At 53.6% G+C, this 16,870-nt stretch overlaps 8 protein-coding genes and 1 non-coding gene across 10 annotated transcripts; 7 read left to right on the top strand and 2 right to left on the bottom strand.

The window, feature by feature from the left end:
- Window positions 1–531: 531 nt before the first annotated feature.
- J3458_003048 (uncharacterized protein) lies at window positions 532–2,066 on the top strand (the record flags this gene model as incomplete). The annotated part of the gene is made up of 4 exons (XM_066117544.1): window positions 532–593; window positions 661–714; window positions 858–1,919; window positions 1,997–2,066. 4 exons carry the CDS (start codon window positions 532–534, stop codon window positions 2,064–2,066), a joined length of 1,248 nt encoding a protein of 415 aa, XP_065977330.1.
- Window positions 2,067–2,560: 494 nt separating this feature from the next.
- Window positions 2,561–3,589, top strand: J3458_003047 (uncharacterized protein; the record flags this gene model as incomplete). Its single annotated transcript, XM_066117543.1, has 1 exon — window positions 2,561–3,589. The coding sequence occupies one exon, from the start codon at window positions 2,561–2,563 to the stop codon at window positions 3,587–3,589; it is 1,029 nt and encodes a 342-aa protein (XP_065977329.1).
- An 882-nt stretch (window positions 3,590–4,471) lies between these two features.
- Window positions 4,472–6,426, top strand: ARO3 (3-deoxy-7-phosphoheptulonate synthase). Its single transcript, XM_007811932.2, has 4 exons — window positions 4,472–4,774; window positions 4,856–4,913; window positions 4,997–5,899; window positions 6,011–6,426. Exons 1-4 carry the CDS (start codon window positions 4,769–4,771, stop codon window positions 6,169–6,171), a joined length of 1,128 nt encoding a protein of 375 aa, XP_007810123.1. The 5' UTR covers window positions 4,472–4,768; the 3' UTR covers window positions 6,172–6,426.
- Window positions 6,424–8,138, bottom strand: J3458_003045 (uncharacterized protein; the record flags this gene model as incomplete). The annotated part of the gene is made up of 1 exon (XM_007811931.2): window positions 6,424–8,138. One exon carries the CDS (start codon window positions 8,136–8,138, stop codon window positions 6,519–6,521), a length of 1,620 nt encoding a protein of 539 aa, XP_007810122.2. The 3' UTR covers window positions 6,424–6,518.
- A 1,528-nt stretch (window positions 8,139–9,666) lies between these two features.
- Window positions 9,667–10,827, top strand: J3458_003044 (uncharacterized protein; the record flags this gene model as incomplete). Its single annotated transcript, XM_066117542.1, has 2 exons — window positions 9,667–10,183; window positions 10,247–10,827. 2 exons carry the CDS (start codon window positions 9,667–9,669, stop codon window positions 10,825–10,827), a joined length of 1,098 nt encoding a protein of 365 aa, XP_065977328.1.
- A 655-nt stretch (window positions 10,828–11,482) lies between these two features.
- Window positions 11,483–13,291, top strand: NAR1_1 (Cytosolic Fe-S cluster assembly factor nar1; the record flags this gene model as incomplete). Its single annotated transcript, XM_007811929.2, has 1 exon — window positions 11,483–13,291. The coding sequence occupies one exon, from the start codon at window positions 11,483–11,485 to the stop codon at window positions 13,289–13,291; it is 1,809 nt and encodes a 602-aa protein (XP_007810120.2).
- Window positions 12,507–14,701, bottom strand: J3458_003042 (uncharacterized protein). Of its 2 annotated transcripts, XM_007811928.2 has the most exons (2): window positions 14,168–14,701; window positions 12,507–14,074 (listed from the first exon to the last, which is right to left on the bottom strand). In XM_007811928.2, the coding sequence occupies exons 1-2, from the start codon at window positions 14,455–14,457 to the stop codon at window positions 13,387–13,389; spliced, it is 978 nt and encodes a 325-aa protein (XP_007810119.2). In that variant the 5' UTR covers window positions 14,458–14,701; the 3' UTR covers window positions 12,507–13,386. The 2 variants fall into 2 exon arrangements, with proteins under 2 accessions (XP_007810119.2, XP_065977327.1); XM_066117541.1 differs by having other exon boundaries at window positions 13,168–14,701.
- Window positions 14,702–14,843: 142 nt separating this feature from the next.
- Window positions 14,844–15,687, top strand: J3458_003041 (uncharacterized protein). The gene is made up of 2 exons (XM_066117540.1): window positions 14,844–15,142; window positions 15,258–15,687. The coding sequence occupies exons 1-2, from the start codon at window positions 15,001–15,003 to the stop codon at window positions 15,383–15,385; spliced, it is 270 nt and encodes an 89-aa protein (XP_065977326.1). The 5' UTR covers window positions 14,844–15,000; the 3' UTR covers window positions 15,386–15,687.
- Window positions 15,688–16,043: 356 nt separating this feature from the next.
- J3458_003040 lies at window positions 16,044–16,147 on the top strand. Its single transcript has one exon. It is a non-coding gene; the product is annotated as a tRNA-Arg (tRNA).
- Window positions 16,148–16,870: the final 723 nt, after the last annotated feature.

The raw sequence follows: 16,870 nt of genomic DNA, 5'->3' as shown, positions 1-16,870 counted from the left end.
TCCTTTAGTCGTCGCGATGGCGCAGAGCCTTTTGAACGCTGCCTGTGATATCTAAGACGCTTTTCCCCAGTCGTTAATCTATCGAAAACCTTGAACCCAAGGTTCAAATTAGATTAATAGATGCATCAAGCCAACTTTTAGGCCGTGCATACGGCTGACTGCGGGTCTCGCACATTTTTAGGTGCGGGCGCCCAACCATTTCGATCGGTATTGCCTATTTTGACTTCCCAGCAAAGCTGAGGGTATTGCGTATATGAATCTATACCTCCGTCTCTGGGCCTCGTTCCTATTGTGCTTAACCTATTTTCTTGGTTTGAAACTTGGCTGGCATGGATATCAGCTCTCGTCACCTCTTTTCTCCACGCCATCACACTGGGCCTGATTGTTTTCCTAGCCGCGATTGCCGTCACTGCACTTGGATACGTCAGCGCATGATCATCAAATTCCGCCACCCTCGTTGTGATATCTACCTCATATGTCCCAGCTGGAGCCAGCTCAACATCCATCTAGGCATGAAACGTACGTCAAGTCATGCCGCGCCAAAAAAGACCAGGAGCTCGAGAGCCCAAACGAAGGAGCCGCAAAGGCTGTTGGTCAGTATCACACACATACCGTTGATATACACAAGGGATACACAATGACTGACTGAGCCTTTTCCAGGCCGTGCAAGGGGAAAAAAATCAAATGCGGCGAGGAGCATCCCTATTGCAAGAAGTAAGTGTCAAAACAGTAAATGCAAATATTCCAACTCTGCCGAGATCCAACTGGTCTGCCTCGAGCGGCCCTAGAACTCCCAGGTGGGCACATCTGGTGTTACACCAAGGCTGACTGTTCTGTTCTACTTTTTAACCGAAAAGCTGTCTCAAAGTTGGCGATGTCTGCGATTACAGCGTCCGGCTGAACTGGTCCGGCCGTCACACCAAAAGCCAGTTCGTTGGGGAAAACAGCTGTGGCAACTCCTGGCCAGCAAGCAAGCTGGCCCAAATGCCCCATGAGATGTCGGCCGAGAATCCCCAACTTCTAGATCATTTCATGGTCTCGGGCCAGGAACTGGATGGTGCAGACTCTCATAGTGAGGGCAGAATTCAGCAACCCCTTGCCCCGACAACGGTGTTTAAAAACATGACAACAGCCAATGATTCTGACAAGCAAGGAAACTCATTTAATAACACTCTAGTCTTTATTGATGAGTCCCAACAACACTTGAGTGGTGCTGGACCTTCGGAGGGCTATGTTGCAAAGCGGCAGCTTGGACACTCACAAGGGACTACGTCGGTAAGCTCTTCTTGCAGAGGCTCACTGATAAATTCACCTGCATTAGGCGCTGCAGGACACAATAAAACCAAGTCTTTTACCGAGTTTACGGAACTAGATATCGGACAGTCGCAATCAATGCCTTGTCCGAGCTATACACAGAAGAGCACATCGACGCCGTGGCCCTCATACCCCGATGTACTTGACAGTCCGCTTACTCCAACACTTTCATCATACAGTGATGATATTGTGAGTCGCTCAAACTGGACTGAATTTCCCTCCCTTGGGTCTCCTGATTCCTGGCTTTCTGGCCAGGGCTTCTCCGAAAATTCACCATCACGGTCTGGGCATCTATCGGAGGAGCCAGGAGCGCATGGTCTTCAGGAGACTCTAAGCAACTCAGATGTGTACCCTTGCGGAAATGGTGCGTTTTATGGTTATGATTCAGGGGCGGCAGATGAGGATCTGCTGAAGAGTGACGATGCAAATACCGTAGTCCTGCCTCCTTCAGCAGCAGCGTACAATTCCGCAAGCGGAGTCGTAGATTTCGGAGAAGAGGCCATGTCCTGGAAAATTCGAGACAGGACGAGTGGCTTAAATCAATACTACTATAAGAACGTGGTTCCGGTAGTGATTCCCTGGGCTCTCGAGCCATTGCCAGACATGTAAGGGAATAGCACAATCTCCCCCTCCCCTCAGATGCCAGCCTGGAAAAGCAAATGTTGATCGAATTGCATAACAGGTTGAAACGAAACAAGATGAACCTGCTGGTGCGTACTTGCAGAGGATTTCATATTAAGCCCTCCCCCTAGTGGATAAGTCGTTAGCTAACATTTTTTGGACGTTTGTAGTACTTTGTAAGATGACCCAAGCCCTTGCATTGCATTATGTCGTGCAACACTAACTGTGCCAATAGCACCACTTTCTGAACCACACCTCTCACGGTATGATACTTGACATTTTATGTCGTTCATTGTGTTACCCTCCTAATGCGGCTGATGTAGTCCTGGTACCATACCATGATGACAATACAAACCCTTTGCGTACACAACTTGTAGTTTTGGCCCTCGAAAGCGAGCCGTTGATGAGTCTGATCCTTGCATATTCTGGTATGATTTCCCTATCTTCTCGTCTCAACCCTTCACACACACAGGTAGACTGATTTAGTGAAGCTGCGCATCGGTCGCAACTCTTGGAAACAGGCTTGCCCCAAATGCGGATGGCAGAGTGGGCGCAGTCTGTTTTCCCAGCTCTGAGAGAGTCGTTGCTCGGTGCATCTTCTCCGATGCCCAATGTCGCGCTAGCCATGGCGATCATGCTCATTGCCCTGGAAATCATGTCTCCCGGTGCATTTGGCCGGGGCGTTTCGTGGCGCGAGCATGTTGCCCATGCGAGAGGTCTCCTTGCCAAATGTTTGGACCAAGCTCCCCAAGACGCCACGGTGGAGGGGATATGGTTCATACAGAGTTGGTTGGGTTACATAGACATCATGGGCAGTCTCATGGCAGGGCCGCTTTTGGATTTGACTTGTAAGTCACAGGTCTACTTCCAGCTGTCTGAGCCTCGTATCTGTGCCAATGATTTGGACGAGATTGACTGCATGATGGGGATATCGGTGAAATGCGCTCGCTTGCTTGGTCAAGTGGCAGAGTTGGCCAAGCAATGTCAAGGCGAACGATTCAGGCTGGACGGCCAGTTGTTGCAGGGCTGGTGTCCTCAGCCAACCATGGTGGAACAAGCACTATTGCTGGAAAAGCACCTGATGGAGAGTCTGAGGCAATCTTCAAGACCTTGTCCGCATGTGAGGGCCGGCAGTATTCACATGAAGGACTTGGCGGAAATGGCTGGTGTGAACGAGGCCTTCCACTGGGCTGGCCTGATACATTTGCACCGCAGAGTCCTCGGAAAGGCAACCGACCACCCGGACGTACAAGGAAGTGTGCGGAAGATTATGCAGTGTCTAGAGCAGATTGGAACTCGGGGTGTGGCCAAGACGCGCTACCTTTTCCCGATATTCACGGCAGGCTGCGAGGCCCTCACGGAGCGTCAGCAGACGAAACTCCTGGGACGGTTAACCAATGCGGAGAAGAGCGGCATGAGACAGGTACGTGAGATATTCTTTGGTGTTTGTCCCGGGGAGTTGAAGACGTTATTGACCAAGAGGGGGTGGCGCTGTAGGTGCACTCTACTCGACTACTGCTTCAGCAAGTCTGGACAACCGGCAAGGTGTGGGAAGAGCTCATTTACAACGAATTTGTCGCATGAAGTCGTTTTACACGTGTGCATGCTTGTTTGGCACGATAGAATACGAACTAGAATGGATACTACTCTGTAGCGCAACGCACATAGCACAACTGTACATGGTTTCTCGGCTTCTTGTTCCCTCTCTCTCTCTCTCTCTCTCTCTTGTTTCTTTTCTTTTTCTTTCATCGATGTCTATTCTTTAGACTATTTGTCTCGTCACGCTGGAACTCTGTATCAATACGGCGAGGGGCATGTGTGGGATGGGGTTTCAACACCCGAGTATAAAGGATATGTTGGGTGTGATTTGGACTCGTTGTTCACACATGATGGCTGTTTAAGTTTGACACAACAGATCCTCTCCTTGCTAGGTCATCTGTCTGCTGGGATCGATCTCGGCTGACGGATCTTGTCATGTCATCCAAGGGCGTGAATGGTCCAGACAAGTCAATCTTTTGGCCACGCTCCCCAGCTTACTGGCGGTCAAAAAACACGATGAGTTAAGGGGAGAGCGAACTCGCACATGTGCATTGACTGGTTCGAGATGACGGGCCGCCAGGTGGACCAGCAAGGGGGGGCTTGAGGGGGCCATGACGCAAGTTTTGGTGGATGTCGCTGGATAAGATGTCAACAGGTTAATTGATGCATGTTTAGGCTTGGGCTCCGAGATGCGGCGCCGAGAAGAGAGGCTCTATAGATCAAGCAAGTACATGTACTTGAGCCACTCGGCCAATAGCAGCGAGGCAATTGACCACCTGTCGTCTCTGACACCTTATGCACAACTTACTGCACTGGACTGCATGTACATGTACGTATGCACGTGTGTACTGTGTACCCCGTGCCTCCCATCTTATTACGAGCATCGGAGCAAGCATGCATGGGATGGGTCAAAGGCGCTCACTTGCATGTAAGCATGTCAATAGTAGCACTTGAGTTCATTTGACTCGGTACATCTCCTAGTCGCATCGCTGAATGGGCCGGCTGACCCGTGTGATGGATCTGGGAGTCTCTGTGCGACTCATCTTGGCCTCGAGCTGTCGCCGACGCCGGCCATCCTTTGCGTGCCTGGCTTGTCACAGCGGCCCAGATTTTTTTTTATTTTTATTTTTTATTTTTGGACACGCCCATTTGTACCTCGCGGGTTCGCATCTGCACATCACACCTCTCTTGCCATCGCACAAAGCAGTTTCCTTGGTCGATTTATACAGTTCGGCTGGCCCAATTGTACTATTCAAACCCTCAATCCTTTCGCTTCGTCCTGTATACATCCACAATGTCGGTACGTTGACGCTTTGCGCTGCCCCTCCCTGGCACTTTTCTTCCTGTATGGCGGGGTGACTCACGAATGACATGTGCCCAGCAGTTCTACATTGAAAACAAAAATGTTGGCAACAAGGCCGACTCTGAAGATTGGAGAAGTACGCGCTCGTAGTCTCTTGTCCCTTTTGCCCTGTTGCACATTCGCAATTTCGCCGTCGTGCCGACTGACTCTGTCCGCCAGTTCGAGGCTACAACCCTCTCACGCCGCCCGATCTGCTGCAGCACGAAATCCCCCAGACCACGGCTTCAAAAAGGACCGTCATCGAATCAAGAGATGAAGTCGCCGCCGTGGTAAACGACACGGACGAGCGAAAACGTCTGCTCGTCGTCGTCGGCCCCTGCTCCATCCACGACCCCGAAGCCGCCCTCGCCTACTGCGACCTCCTGCTGCAGGCTCGCGAGAAACACAAGGACGAGCTCCTCATCGTCATGCGCTCGTACCTCGAGAAGCCGCGTACCACCGTTGGCTGGAAGGGCCTCATCAACGACCCCGACATCGACGGCAGCTTCAAGATCAACAAGGGCCTGCGCCTGGCCCGCCAGCTCTTCGTCGACCTGACCGCCAAGGGCATGCCCATTGCCAGCGAGATGCTGGACACCATCTCCCCTCAGTTCCTGGCCGACTTGCTCTCGGTCGGTGCCATTGGCGCCCGAACCACCGAGAGCCAGCTGCACCGCGAGCTGGCCAGCGGCCTGAGCTTCCCCGTGGGATTCAAGAACGGCACCGACGGCTCGCTGGGCGTTGCCATTGACGCCATTGGCGCCGTCAAGCACCCTCACCACTTCCTGTCCGTCACCAAGCCTGGTGTCGTTGCCATTGTCGGCACCACTGGAAACGAGGACTGCTTTGTTATCCTGCGAGGCGGCACTCGGGGCACCAACTACGACGCTGCTAGCATTGCCGAGGCCAAGGCTGCCCTGGAGAAGAAGGGCGTTTCTCCGAGACTCATGGTTGACTGCAGCCATGGCAACTCGCTCAAGGATCACAGGAACCAGCCCAAGGTTGCTGCTAATATTGCTGAGCAAATTGCCAAGGGGGAGACTGGTATCATGGGTGTCATGATTGAGAGTAATCACAACGAGGGTACGTTTCTGCTTGGTGATGGATTTTTTTTCTTTTTCTTTGTAGCTCTTCTTTTGCAATAGAAAAGAAGAAACAAAAGAGGGAGCATATCACTAATATCTTTAAAAAAAGGCAACCAAAAAGTCCCCGCCGAGGGCAAGTCGGCCCTCAAGTACGGCGTCAGCATCACCGACGCCTGCATCAACTGGCAAGACACCGAGTCTGTGCTCGACTTGCTCGCCGACGCTGTCAAGCAAAGGCGCCAGGTTCTTGGTACCAACGGACACGCTTAGATACCCAAAAGCAAGCCAAAAAGGTTCATGTCGTGTGTTTTCTTAATCTTTTCCCAAAAAGCGCCGTACAACAAGGAAATACCTCTTGTTTTTCCCCCTCTCACCAAGACATTTCTCCCTTTTGTTTTTTGTTGGACGAAGGATTTCTTACCGCACCTGGAAGAAGCTTGGAGTTGTAAGCGGTGGATATTAGTATAAAACATGCAAAACTTAACGAGGATTAGATGAAAATCAAATATGACGTATCTGGAAAACCTGTGCCAAAGAAAACTCGCAGTCTCCATCAAATTATCCCGTGTCGTGTCTCTCTCCCTCTCTCTCTCCATCACAGCTCCATCCCATCCCATCTAAACCGCTACATCCGGCCTCAAAGCACACCTACAGCCGTCGCTGAAGCCCGCCCTGGGCACCAGCACCTTCACCTCCCTCGTCCCCTCGGGGTAATCGAGCGGGATCCTCAAGACGGCACCGCTCCGATTGTGCGAGGCGTACAGGACGCCGTCGCTCGTGGCCACGACGGCGCCAAACACGCTGCCCCGGATGCCGAAGCTCGGCAAGCCCTTGTGCCTCACCTCCCACCGGTGCGAGCCCACGTCCCACCTGACCAGGTACACGATGCCGTCGGCGTCGACGGCCACGCTGTGCAGGTAGCCCGGCGCGGCGGGCGTGAAGGCCCAGTCCGCGGCCGCCAGGCCCCCCGGCAGGGCGCTCGAGTCCGACGTGCCCCTGGCCACGACCTGCCCGTACCGCGCGGACCCGGGCTTCAGGTCGACCCGGGCCCAGGCCCTCCCGCCCGCGCTGTAGTAGAACTGGCCGTCGGCGTCGACGTCGCCTGCGTTGGCGGCCATGTCGCCTTTGAGCACCGTCTGCAGGGCCCCGTCGTGCCCGACCCGGACCACCTCCTCGCCCCGGAGCCCGTAGACGAAGTTGTCGAGCGGGTTGAACCCTATGGCGTTGACTCTGGCGGAGGAGCCGCCGAGCCTGGAGGAGAGGGTGGTTTTCTCGCCCGTTTGGAGGTTGACGCTGAGGAGGGTGCGGTCCCGGATGAAGTAGGCGTCTGCGGAGCAGTTGAAGGGGACTAGTGTGGATAGGGGGGATAGGCGGCCCGTGGTTGATGATGGTGATGATGATGTGCTGGCGGCTATTGTTGGGGTTGCTGGGGGTGTTGTGGTGTCTGTGGCTTCCGCTGTGGTGGTGTCTGAAGTTGCGGCTTCGGTTGAAGTAGTTGCGTCAGTTGAAGTGGTGGCATCAGTTGTTGAAGCCGTGCCAGCTGGGATGGAGATGTCGCTTGAAGTGGTTGTGTTGGTCAAAGTTGTGGCACCAGTTGAAGTGGTGTCAGCCGGAACGGTGATGTCAGCCGAGGTGATGGCACCGGTCAAAGTAGTGACACCGATTGAGCTATTGACAGCAGTTAAAGTAACAGTCAGAGTCGTGGGAGCAGGTGTGGTGTCGGCCAAAGTTGTGTCAGTCGACGCAGTGATATTAGTCGGGGCTTTTGTCGTGGTGGGAGCTGTAGTTTCGGGCAAAGTCACCGTGTCGGTAGAGGTAGTATCAGACGGAGCCGCGGTATCAGTTGAAGTCGCTGTAGTAGCCGGGGTTTCAGTAGAGGTAAAGTCAGATGTTGCAGTAGTAGTCTCGAGCGTATTAGTTGCAGATGACGAGCAGTCTAGAGTGGTGGTTACAGTTGCTGTTGCTGTGGCCGTGGCTGAAGATATGGCAGTAGATGTAATGGTGTATACCAATGTTCTGGTGACAGTGGGCGGCGTGTCGCATCCCAAGAAGCTGCAAAGATCAAAGTGATCTCCCTTGACGTCTTTTCGGGGTTGCAAATCGAGCGGGTTGGCAATTGTGAGGCCCGTCAGGGCGACGAGAATGAAGGTGGTGAGCATGGTGTTTTGGGAGGAGAAGTGATTTGGTCCCTGTTGCTCTTCAAATTCGGATGCCTCGAGCGGGATAAAGGGGTTCATTTATACGTCACCTTAACTGTAGCCATTCCTATCAGTCTCCATCAACCTGATATGTCGGTATGCTGACATCGTACAGGTCGGCGAGGGTCTAACTCTCCGTCCAATTACGAGTCGTCAATGCCGATAACACAATGGATAGGGAAACCAATTCCTGAGTCTTTGTTTTCCATTCTCGTTTGACACCATTTCGGATTGGAGGCATTTTTTCGGAAAACCTATTCCAGGATACAGAGTGAGACTGTGACATCAGCAAAGAGCTACGGAGGGAGACTTTGGTGTCCCGAAAAGGTAGCATTCGGCCGATGGGATTCAATACGGGAAGCGTGTAGAGCCATTTGTAGTGATTATGCGCAACGGTCCTTTAGAAAGGCATTTCGCGATACGGCGGGCAAAAGCCTTGTTGCTTTTTCGAGCCTTCACTTACACTACAACACATACATGATACAGCTGCTTGAAGAGGCGGAACACTGCAGACTTTTGCCGGCTTTCCCCAACTTGTTGTATATGGATGGACATGACTGTAATTTTCTCGTTTACACGATTTCACATGTTCATCTATCATAACTCGAACCAGGGTCCGACAGTAAACCTACCATGCGTCGTGCAACGCAAACAAGCGTCCTATCTATACTACAGCGCAACCAAGCAACGCGAGACATGGGCTGTGGTTTCACGGTCTCAAACGACGGCTTTTCTCGGAGGAGTTTGACTAGTCCTCGCATGAGTGAACAGACGCCATCTTCGCAAACCGACATGTAGACCCGACAAGTCTGGTTGCGAAAGGATGAGGTAGCATCATACATGAGTCCTGTCGTGAGTAACCTGCATGCTGTTGAACTACCAATTCGGCTTCTGCCGGACTCGATCTTGCCGATGGTCAAGCCGCACAAAGTTTTGGAGCATTACGAGATGAGATAACAAGGCAATGCGGAAGTACGTGTGATGCGGCCTTGTACGTGAGTGGTGCCCTGGGGACAGCCGTACCGTTCATTGGAGACTACTCGGCTCAACGTACGAGCCTCCCAAACGGAACAGGTATGACGAATGCTTGACATGTTTGTGATCCGCTTGGGAGTTGAGTATCCCGAGTTCTCTCGTGCTCGGTGGTGCTTGGCCGACGATGCATTGGCATTGGTCGGCTCGAGGTGTGAAGAGCGAGCCTCTGATGGTTTTCACACTGTATGCTCCATCTGCCGCCCTTTAAAGCCGCCCCACCCAGGCACTAGGGCCGCCACGGCCACCAGACGGCCACCGAGGACAAAAAGCTCATGCCGCATCCACACTGTGTGTCGCCTTGTTCCCCTTGGCAGCCAATTTTCGCCTACGACAAGCTTCGTCTGGCCAGTTCTCATCCCATCAGCCTCGTGGCCACAACCCTCCATCCTCTCAATCCTTCGCAGTCACCCTAGCGGCGGCGCGATTCCCAACGACAGCAGCCACCGCAATCCACTCTCGTCAAACATCCTCGAATCCCCTCGTTACACCTTGTCCCCGAGCTGTCGCGAGGTCCATTCGCGACGCGCAGGCCATGGCACGACGATACTCGCCCCCCGACTCGCCTCTTTCATCAATGGGGTCCGGTTCCGAGGCCTATGAGGAGGACGGCCATGAGGAAGACGAGGCTTCCCTCCGCCCGTCCAAGCGACAACGAGTCGACGCGCAATCCACCACGTCGTCTGCTGTTGTCCCGGAAGTCGAACACGACGCTGTGCCGGTTCCAGATACCCTCGATGGCATGTCGGATGTGTCCTCGGACACTTCGGGCGACATCCCCAGCTCACCCGTGAATGCACGACTCGAGGAGGACGACTTCCAGGACCAGGTGACTGTTTGCGACTGGGATGGCTGCCCCGCCGGCGACCAAGGCGACATGGATAAGTTGGTCGAGCACATCCACAACTCGCACATTGAGAATCGCCAGAAGAAGTACACGTGCGAATGGAAGACGTGCAGCAGGAAGGGCCTCCCCCATGCCAGCGGGTATGCGCTCAAGGCGCACATGCGCAGCCACACCAGGGAAAAGCCCTTTTACTGCTACTTGCCTGGTAGGACAAGATACCCGCTGCTCCTACGTTTGGAGAGGTCAATGGCTAACACTGTGGTCCCAGAATGCGACCGCTCCTTCACCAGGTCCGATGCCTTGGCGAAGCACATGCGAACCGTCCACGAAACCGAGGCCCTGCGGCCTTCAGATCCGGTGCCAAAGTCTATGCAATCCGGCACAGCTGGCAAGTCAAACAAGCTCAAAATTATCATCAAAACGCCGCAGTCACATGGGGGCACCGGCGATGACGAAACGGGCGACGCCGTAAACGGGGACCCTGCCAACTCGGACTTCTTTACCGCCCTGCCCAGTGACCTGTTTTCTTCAGAAGAGCTCTCCTTCCCGGTGGACAAGCTGTATCGCAAATGCTACTGGGAGTCGAAGTGGGCCGACGAAGTCGGCGAGGCTCTCAGGAAGGAATGCAAGGAGTGGGAGAAGGTATACTACAAGGAGTGGCTGGAGAAGGAAGTGCTGCTGTCACAGGTCATCAAGAGCGAGGTTGACTGGCACGACAGGCGCAAGGCCATACTCGACGGCACCGCCGACGTTCAGGTTTCTGGCGTCGTGGGCTCCAAGGACAGTGAGCAGACCAACGGCAACGGCGTGGCTATGCCCTTCAAGAGGGCCCAAGCCGCAGAGTCATAGGTTGCATGGGCCGATGGACGACACAAGACTTGTTTGCCTTCCTAGTGTTTAATGAAATGGCATGGGCGCTTGCCACGGAGAAGGTCGAAGGATGCATTAATTATAAGGACAGGAGTTGGGGAGTTGGGAGGGGGATTTGTCACTTTGGTATGCCTTGGACGAGCGGTTTTTTATCTATTTTTTGTTTTTTCGTATTTTTTTTTAATGGGATATATTCAAGCACTTGCTGTAGCCTAAATGCGCCATGTACAAGGCGGTTTCCCGAGTTGAATCCATGCGTAGGGATAAGACCTTGGGTTGGCAGAAATTGTCAACCACCATGGCAAAAAAAAAAAAGGTGCCGATGTCGCAAGCCGCCACAACTAGAAGACCTCGGGTTGGCGGGGTCTCAGCGCCGTCCGTCCATTTCTAATCCCCGGCTTTTTATTGCCCAGACATGGACATGATAACGCAAAGCTGGTAGCAGTCCCGTTTGCCACTCGATTATTTTTCGTCTTTTGCAAACAATCCCTCGATTCCATCTGCACTTTTTTTTTTTTCATTTCTTCGGATCTCTTTTTTCTTTCTTCTAATCAGCAGGTAGTCAAGGCAAAAGTCGCAAACTCGCCACCTTTTATTTTTTAAAAGAAACTCCCCACATGACGCCGACGCAAACATGAGCGCCATTCTCTCAGTCGACGACCTGAACGACTTTATTTCCCCCGGCGTAGCGTGCATAAAGCCCATCGAGACGCTGCCGGCGGCTCCTGCGCCGCCGCAGGGGCAGGAGCAGGGTCGGGCGCTCGAGACAGAGGTCATTCTCGACGGGCAACAACCGCGGGTGGGCGGCGGCGGCGGCGACGGCGACGCTTCCGCCGCGCAGATATCGCTGACGGACTGCCTCGCGTGCTCGGGGTGCGTCACGTCCGCGGAGGCGGTGCTCGTCAGTCTACAGAGCCACGCCGAGGTCCTGTCGACGCTGGACTCGGCGCCGGGGCTGAGGATCGTTGACGATGGTGGCCGGGGAGGGAGGCCCAGGGTGGACGGGCTGGAGAATGAGGATGCCAGGCTGTTCGTGGCGAGCGTGAGCCCGCAGACGAGGGCGAATCTGGCGGCCGCCTGCGGCAGGGGCGTGTCCGAGGCGCAGGCAGGACGCATGCTGGAGAGGTTGCTGCGGAGCGAACGCTGGGGGTTGGCGGGCGGTGGGAGGTGGAGGAACGGGTTTACGTGGGTTGTTGATACCAACGTCGCCAGGGAGGTGGCTCTTGTTCTGGGTGCGGATGAGGTTCTCGGGCGCACCACCAGGCCTGGGGGCAATGCGCCTGCGCGGCCGATACTGTCGTCTGCGTGTCCTGGGTGGGTGTGCTACGCGGAGAAGACGCATCCTCATGTTCTGCCGCACTTGTCGAGAGTCAAGTCCCCGCAGGCGCTGACGGGGACGATTCTCAAGACTACGCTGAGCAGGAAGCTGGGCATCCCGCCGAGTAGGATATGGCACCTGGCGGTTATGCCGTGCTTCGATAAGAAACTCGAGGCCAGTCGGGAGGAGCTCACGGATGAGGTGTGGGCGGGATCAGGGCTTCCGGGACGAGGCGTCAGGGACGTGGACTGCGTCATCACAAGCAAGGAGATTCTAATGCTCGCTGAATCAAGAGGACTCAATTTCTTCGATATCCCGCGCGACAACGACGGCACCACTAGCTCTCTACTAGAACCCGCGGTGCCGTTTCCCGACGCACGACTACACAGCTTCTTATTCCCCGCCCGAGCGTCCCCAAGAGTCCCACGCATGGCAGGTTCCTCAGGCGGCCTCCTCTATCATATCTTGCAGTGCAAAGCTGCACAAATACCTGGTGCTCAAATTCAAACGACACGCGGTCGTAACGCGGATGTTGTTGAGTTTGTTGTGGCTGCCAATGGCGAGCCTGTGTTCAAAGCAGCACGCTACTACGGATTCAGGAATATCCAAAACTTGGTCCGGAGGCTGAAACCTGCTCGCCCGTCCCGAATGCCCGGCGGCAAACCATTTGGCAGCGCCCGACGACCGACAGGCAAGTCGGCGTCTCTTGAGTACGGCTACGTCGAGGTCATGGCGTGTCCCGGAGGTTGCACCAACGGTGGTGGCCAGCTCAAGGCCGATGATCTGGTGGATCAGGGGAGGAGACAATATTCAGACAGACCAGGCCCTCAGGAACAAAAGGAGTGGCTGGCGGAAGTCGACGAGGCGTATTTTTCAGGTCAAGAGGTTGGTGGTGCGGATATAGTAAATGGTAATGACGATGATGTTCGGAGCAGCGAGGATGTGGTGGGTGGCATCCCTCGCTCGTATATACATGATACCCTGGCGTACTGGTGTGAGGTAACGGGCATTAGCATAGATAGACTTGCATTCACGACGTATCGCGAGGTCATAAGCGACGTCGGAAAGGGAACTGGAGCCGAAAAAGTGGTTCAGTTGGCTGGTAAAGTTGGCGGCGGGTGGTAGTCATCCTTCTCTTCCTCTCATTCTGCAACGAAGAGAGGACCGAAAAAATACCAGGATGTTTTGTTCCTCCTTCTTTCGAGCACATATGCCAAACATCAGCTCTCTTCCCCCCCGCGACGTGCAAATCCAAATCCCCCCCGGCCAGTTCCGTCGGGTCCTCTCGGCATTCGAATAGCTGGCTGTGGCTGCGGTGCTTGAAATTGGTACTGGTCATCCCTCAATGTCGTGCCTCTGCCTGATCCGCCGTCGCTATCCCCTCCCCCACGTCGCTGAGCCATTGAATCCGGTTTTGGCGACAAGTTTGGGTCGTACAGCTCCCTACCTGATGCGGCTTGATTGTTCACCCTCCTAATATCCGGCAGTCTCCCGCCGTCATTCGTAGTACCACCATTATTTCGCTGCCCTCCTCCTCCCCCTCGCCCACGGCCCCTTCCAGAATGTCTACTCTCCCCCCGGGGCGGCGTCACTGTCCCCGGAGAGGATCCCCTACTTGACGGGTTCGACTCCCCAAAAATCTTGGCACGCGCCTCGTCATACCGCCTCTGCTTCTCCTCCAGGTCACGCTTCTGCTTGGCCCGGATCTCCTCGGCGGTAGGCTGGGGCTGTTTTGCGTCCTTTTCGCTGTCGTCGTCGTCCATTGAGAGCTGTGACATGCCCGTTGTGGCATCACGTTTGGCAATCATGGGTTTGCGGCTAAGCACCTTGACTTGGGGCTTGAATGTGGACGTTAGGGGGACAGTGTTGCTGGCTTCGAGGTAGTGGAATGTCTGGGGAGTCGCGTCTCTGGATGGCAATGTTAGTGGGAGCAGGGTAAAAAAAAGCGGCATGGCTGGGCTGGGGAAGGAGAGGAGGAGATGAGGCTGCTAAAGGACATACGCAGACTCCCACATCTTTCGATTCGCCTCTTCATGCCGCGTGATGCGCTCGGCTTTCGTCAAGGGCTGCGCGGCCTGGAGGGAAACACCACCCTGCTGGTGGTTCTCGTCGTCTTCCACGGCCCTTCTGTCCGCCTGGGCTTCCCAATCGTCGTCCCAGGCATCCGGGATGCCAGACTTCTTCATTTTGAGCAGCGACTTCCTTGTCGTATCACGCCCAGTTCGATTGAGCGGATGAGCGGAGGGGTGGATGGGAATGGGGGCGTGATGGCGGCAGCAACGATGGTGCATCCAGCAGAACAACCAGGCAGCGCCAATTCCCTCAAGACGGAAGCATCAAGGAGGACGGCAAAGAATGCTCTGCTTGCAAAAAGGCACAGCAGCCCGGTGGGGATCCAGACTTTGTCGTCGGAACCACGAGAGGAGCATGGTCAGTCCACGGTTCCAAAGGCAGAGCCAAGCGAAACCGCGCTACTCCGTAGTTAGCTGAGTCTGTGTGCCCTAGGATGTGTCTGCATGGGCCGACTGGTACCTGCGGCCCAGTGCCATTTTTGGTGCAGCAACCAAGTTCCCACAGGACCAGCACCACAAAAGGACGGGGGTGAGAGGGTCAATGAGAGGGGCCCTCTGCGTCGTGGGGCGGATCGGGTTCTCATTTTGAGATAATCTTGATGCCTTGCATTTTTGAGCAACGCAGGGGACTGTCCCAGATACATCATCGGTGATTCTGTTTCTTGTACATGTCCAACAGCACACGATCCCATAGCTCAAGTTCGCCAAACGTCACACCAACTGTCCCCTTCCAGCCGCGACGACTTGTCAGACCAGATTCCCATGGCTGGCGTGCCCGCGTCCTCCCAGTCCCAGCCTCGATATGAGGTTGCCGAACCAGTCGCGCCCGTAGGGAGCAATTCCAGAAGAAAGGATGAATACGAAAAGGTCATGGCTAGATTGTCAGACCAGGCATTTCACTCACGTTAGTCCCAGTCATACTAGTCCATTAGGGACGAACTCGTCACGTAAACCTGTGTCGAGGAATTATGACATTCCCTCGGATGGAATTGGCCTTGCTGACCAGACTACATTTGTAGAAAAGTATCCTGATCCCTTGGTAGTCCGCCAGGGTGTCGATCCACAGCTCTACCCGCAAGGTGTGACGCTGGACATGGAGAGGAAATGGCTGGCGAGGATTAAGGCTGTCAGGGACGGGAGTGGCTAGAGAAGTTTCGCAGTTGCTTGTCTGATGGGGTCGTTCGATTCAGTTGATTCATGCTTCATCTGCATACTCTTCTACTCTGTACAGCGATGATATTAGTTGAGACCGTAACGAATAGCGAAACTCGAGATGGATGTACTTTGCCCCTTGGCCCCAAGATATCACTAGATTACTCCGTAGGTGTAGATCATATAATGCAGGGCGTTTTGCTGTCCTACGCTGCAGTGCAACGTTGTTCGGCTCGCGGCACGAAATGCCGTCCAAACTAAATAAAATAATTTTTACAAAATGCAACACTTTATATCATGTTTCTTTTCCGGGCGAACCTTTTACTCGTTAGTTTCTCGTATTCCTTACTCCATGGATCCCTCCTACATCTTCATATAAACGAAACCTATCCGGAAGTCGAATAGGAATGTTCCGTCTCATTTACCCATCCAGAGAATCCGCCATCAAGTTCTGCGCTGCATGATCACACTAGCATCTATAAAAGAATGCCGCCACAACAGCTAAACTTCCATCAAAAGATTCCCAGATATTCATCAGACGACATGGTCATTAGAAACATACTACTAGAGGAGTAACTACGGAGTATGAATGGCCCTCACTTGTTGAAGCCGCATAAATAATGATAGTGTCTCTGGACCACCAATAAGAAGCCGGCCGTGTAGCTCAATGGCAGAGCGTCTGACTACGATTAACAAGTATCTAGTGATACCTGTGTATGTAATCAGAAGGTCGCAGGTTCGACCCCTGTCTCGGTCAATATCCCCCTCTAGATAATGGAGACTTTCAGGAATATAGAAGTGGCATTCATGGCCTCCTTTTTTTGCTCATTGAGTTCTCAAAGTGCAAAGCACTCTATACTTGTCCTTTCTTTTATTCTCACTCTATCGTGACTCTTCAAGTCACCAATACATAAGCTGCCTGTATTTCTGGGCGGACAGAAGAGACTTGAGTGACAAACGCCTTCATTGTATAGCACTCAAGTACTCTACTCCGTACCGGGAGTGTAAACTAGTGGATTATTAGGAACGCGACCTTTTTTTTCTTTTTTTTTTTCTTGGCTTCGGACGTACGAAGCTAGCGCTCCATATTTTCTCCGCTAATACCTACTACCAGCCCCCACAGGTATCAATTGATATTTTGTATGCAACTTCATGACAGCTATGTATGCTAAACACCGAGAAATTCGGTTGAACGACGGACTTTGAAATAGGGCAGCAGTTTTCTAAGCTCTTCCCCCTTTCAAATACAAGAAAAACACTATAACAAAGCCTCTAGTAGGTCCCTGGTTAATTTCGCTGCTTGGTATTATAGAGATCACCTGACTTTTCACTGGTAAACCTTCGGTAGTAGCATCTTCAAATTCGAGGCCTAGCGTTTATCGCAACCAATTGCCGCCAGCGCGCGGCGATGAATAGAAAATATGCTCAACACTAATTATGAGGTCAAGACACAAGCTAGTAGGCAAGCTAAAGCCCTCAA

The sequence above is a fragment of the Metarhizium acridum genome, assembly GCF_019434415.1.
Source record: "Metarhizium acridum strain ARSEF 324 chromosome Unknown scaffold_13, whole genome shotgun sequence".
In the NCBI taxonomy this organism is placed as follows: domain Eukaryota; kingdom Fungi; phylum Ascomycota; class Sordariomycetes; order Hypocreales; family Clavicipitaceae; genus Metarhizium; species Metarhizium acridum.
The sequence above is the reverse complement of the archived record's forward strand: the minus strand, read 5'-3'. Positions and strand labels throughout refer to the sequence as shown.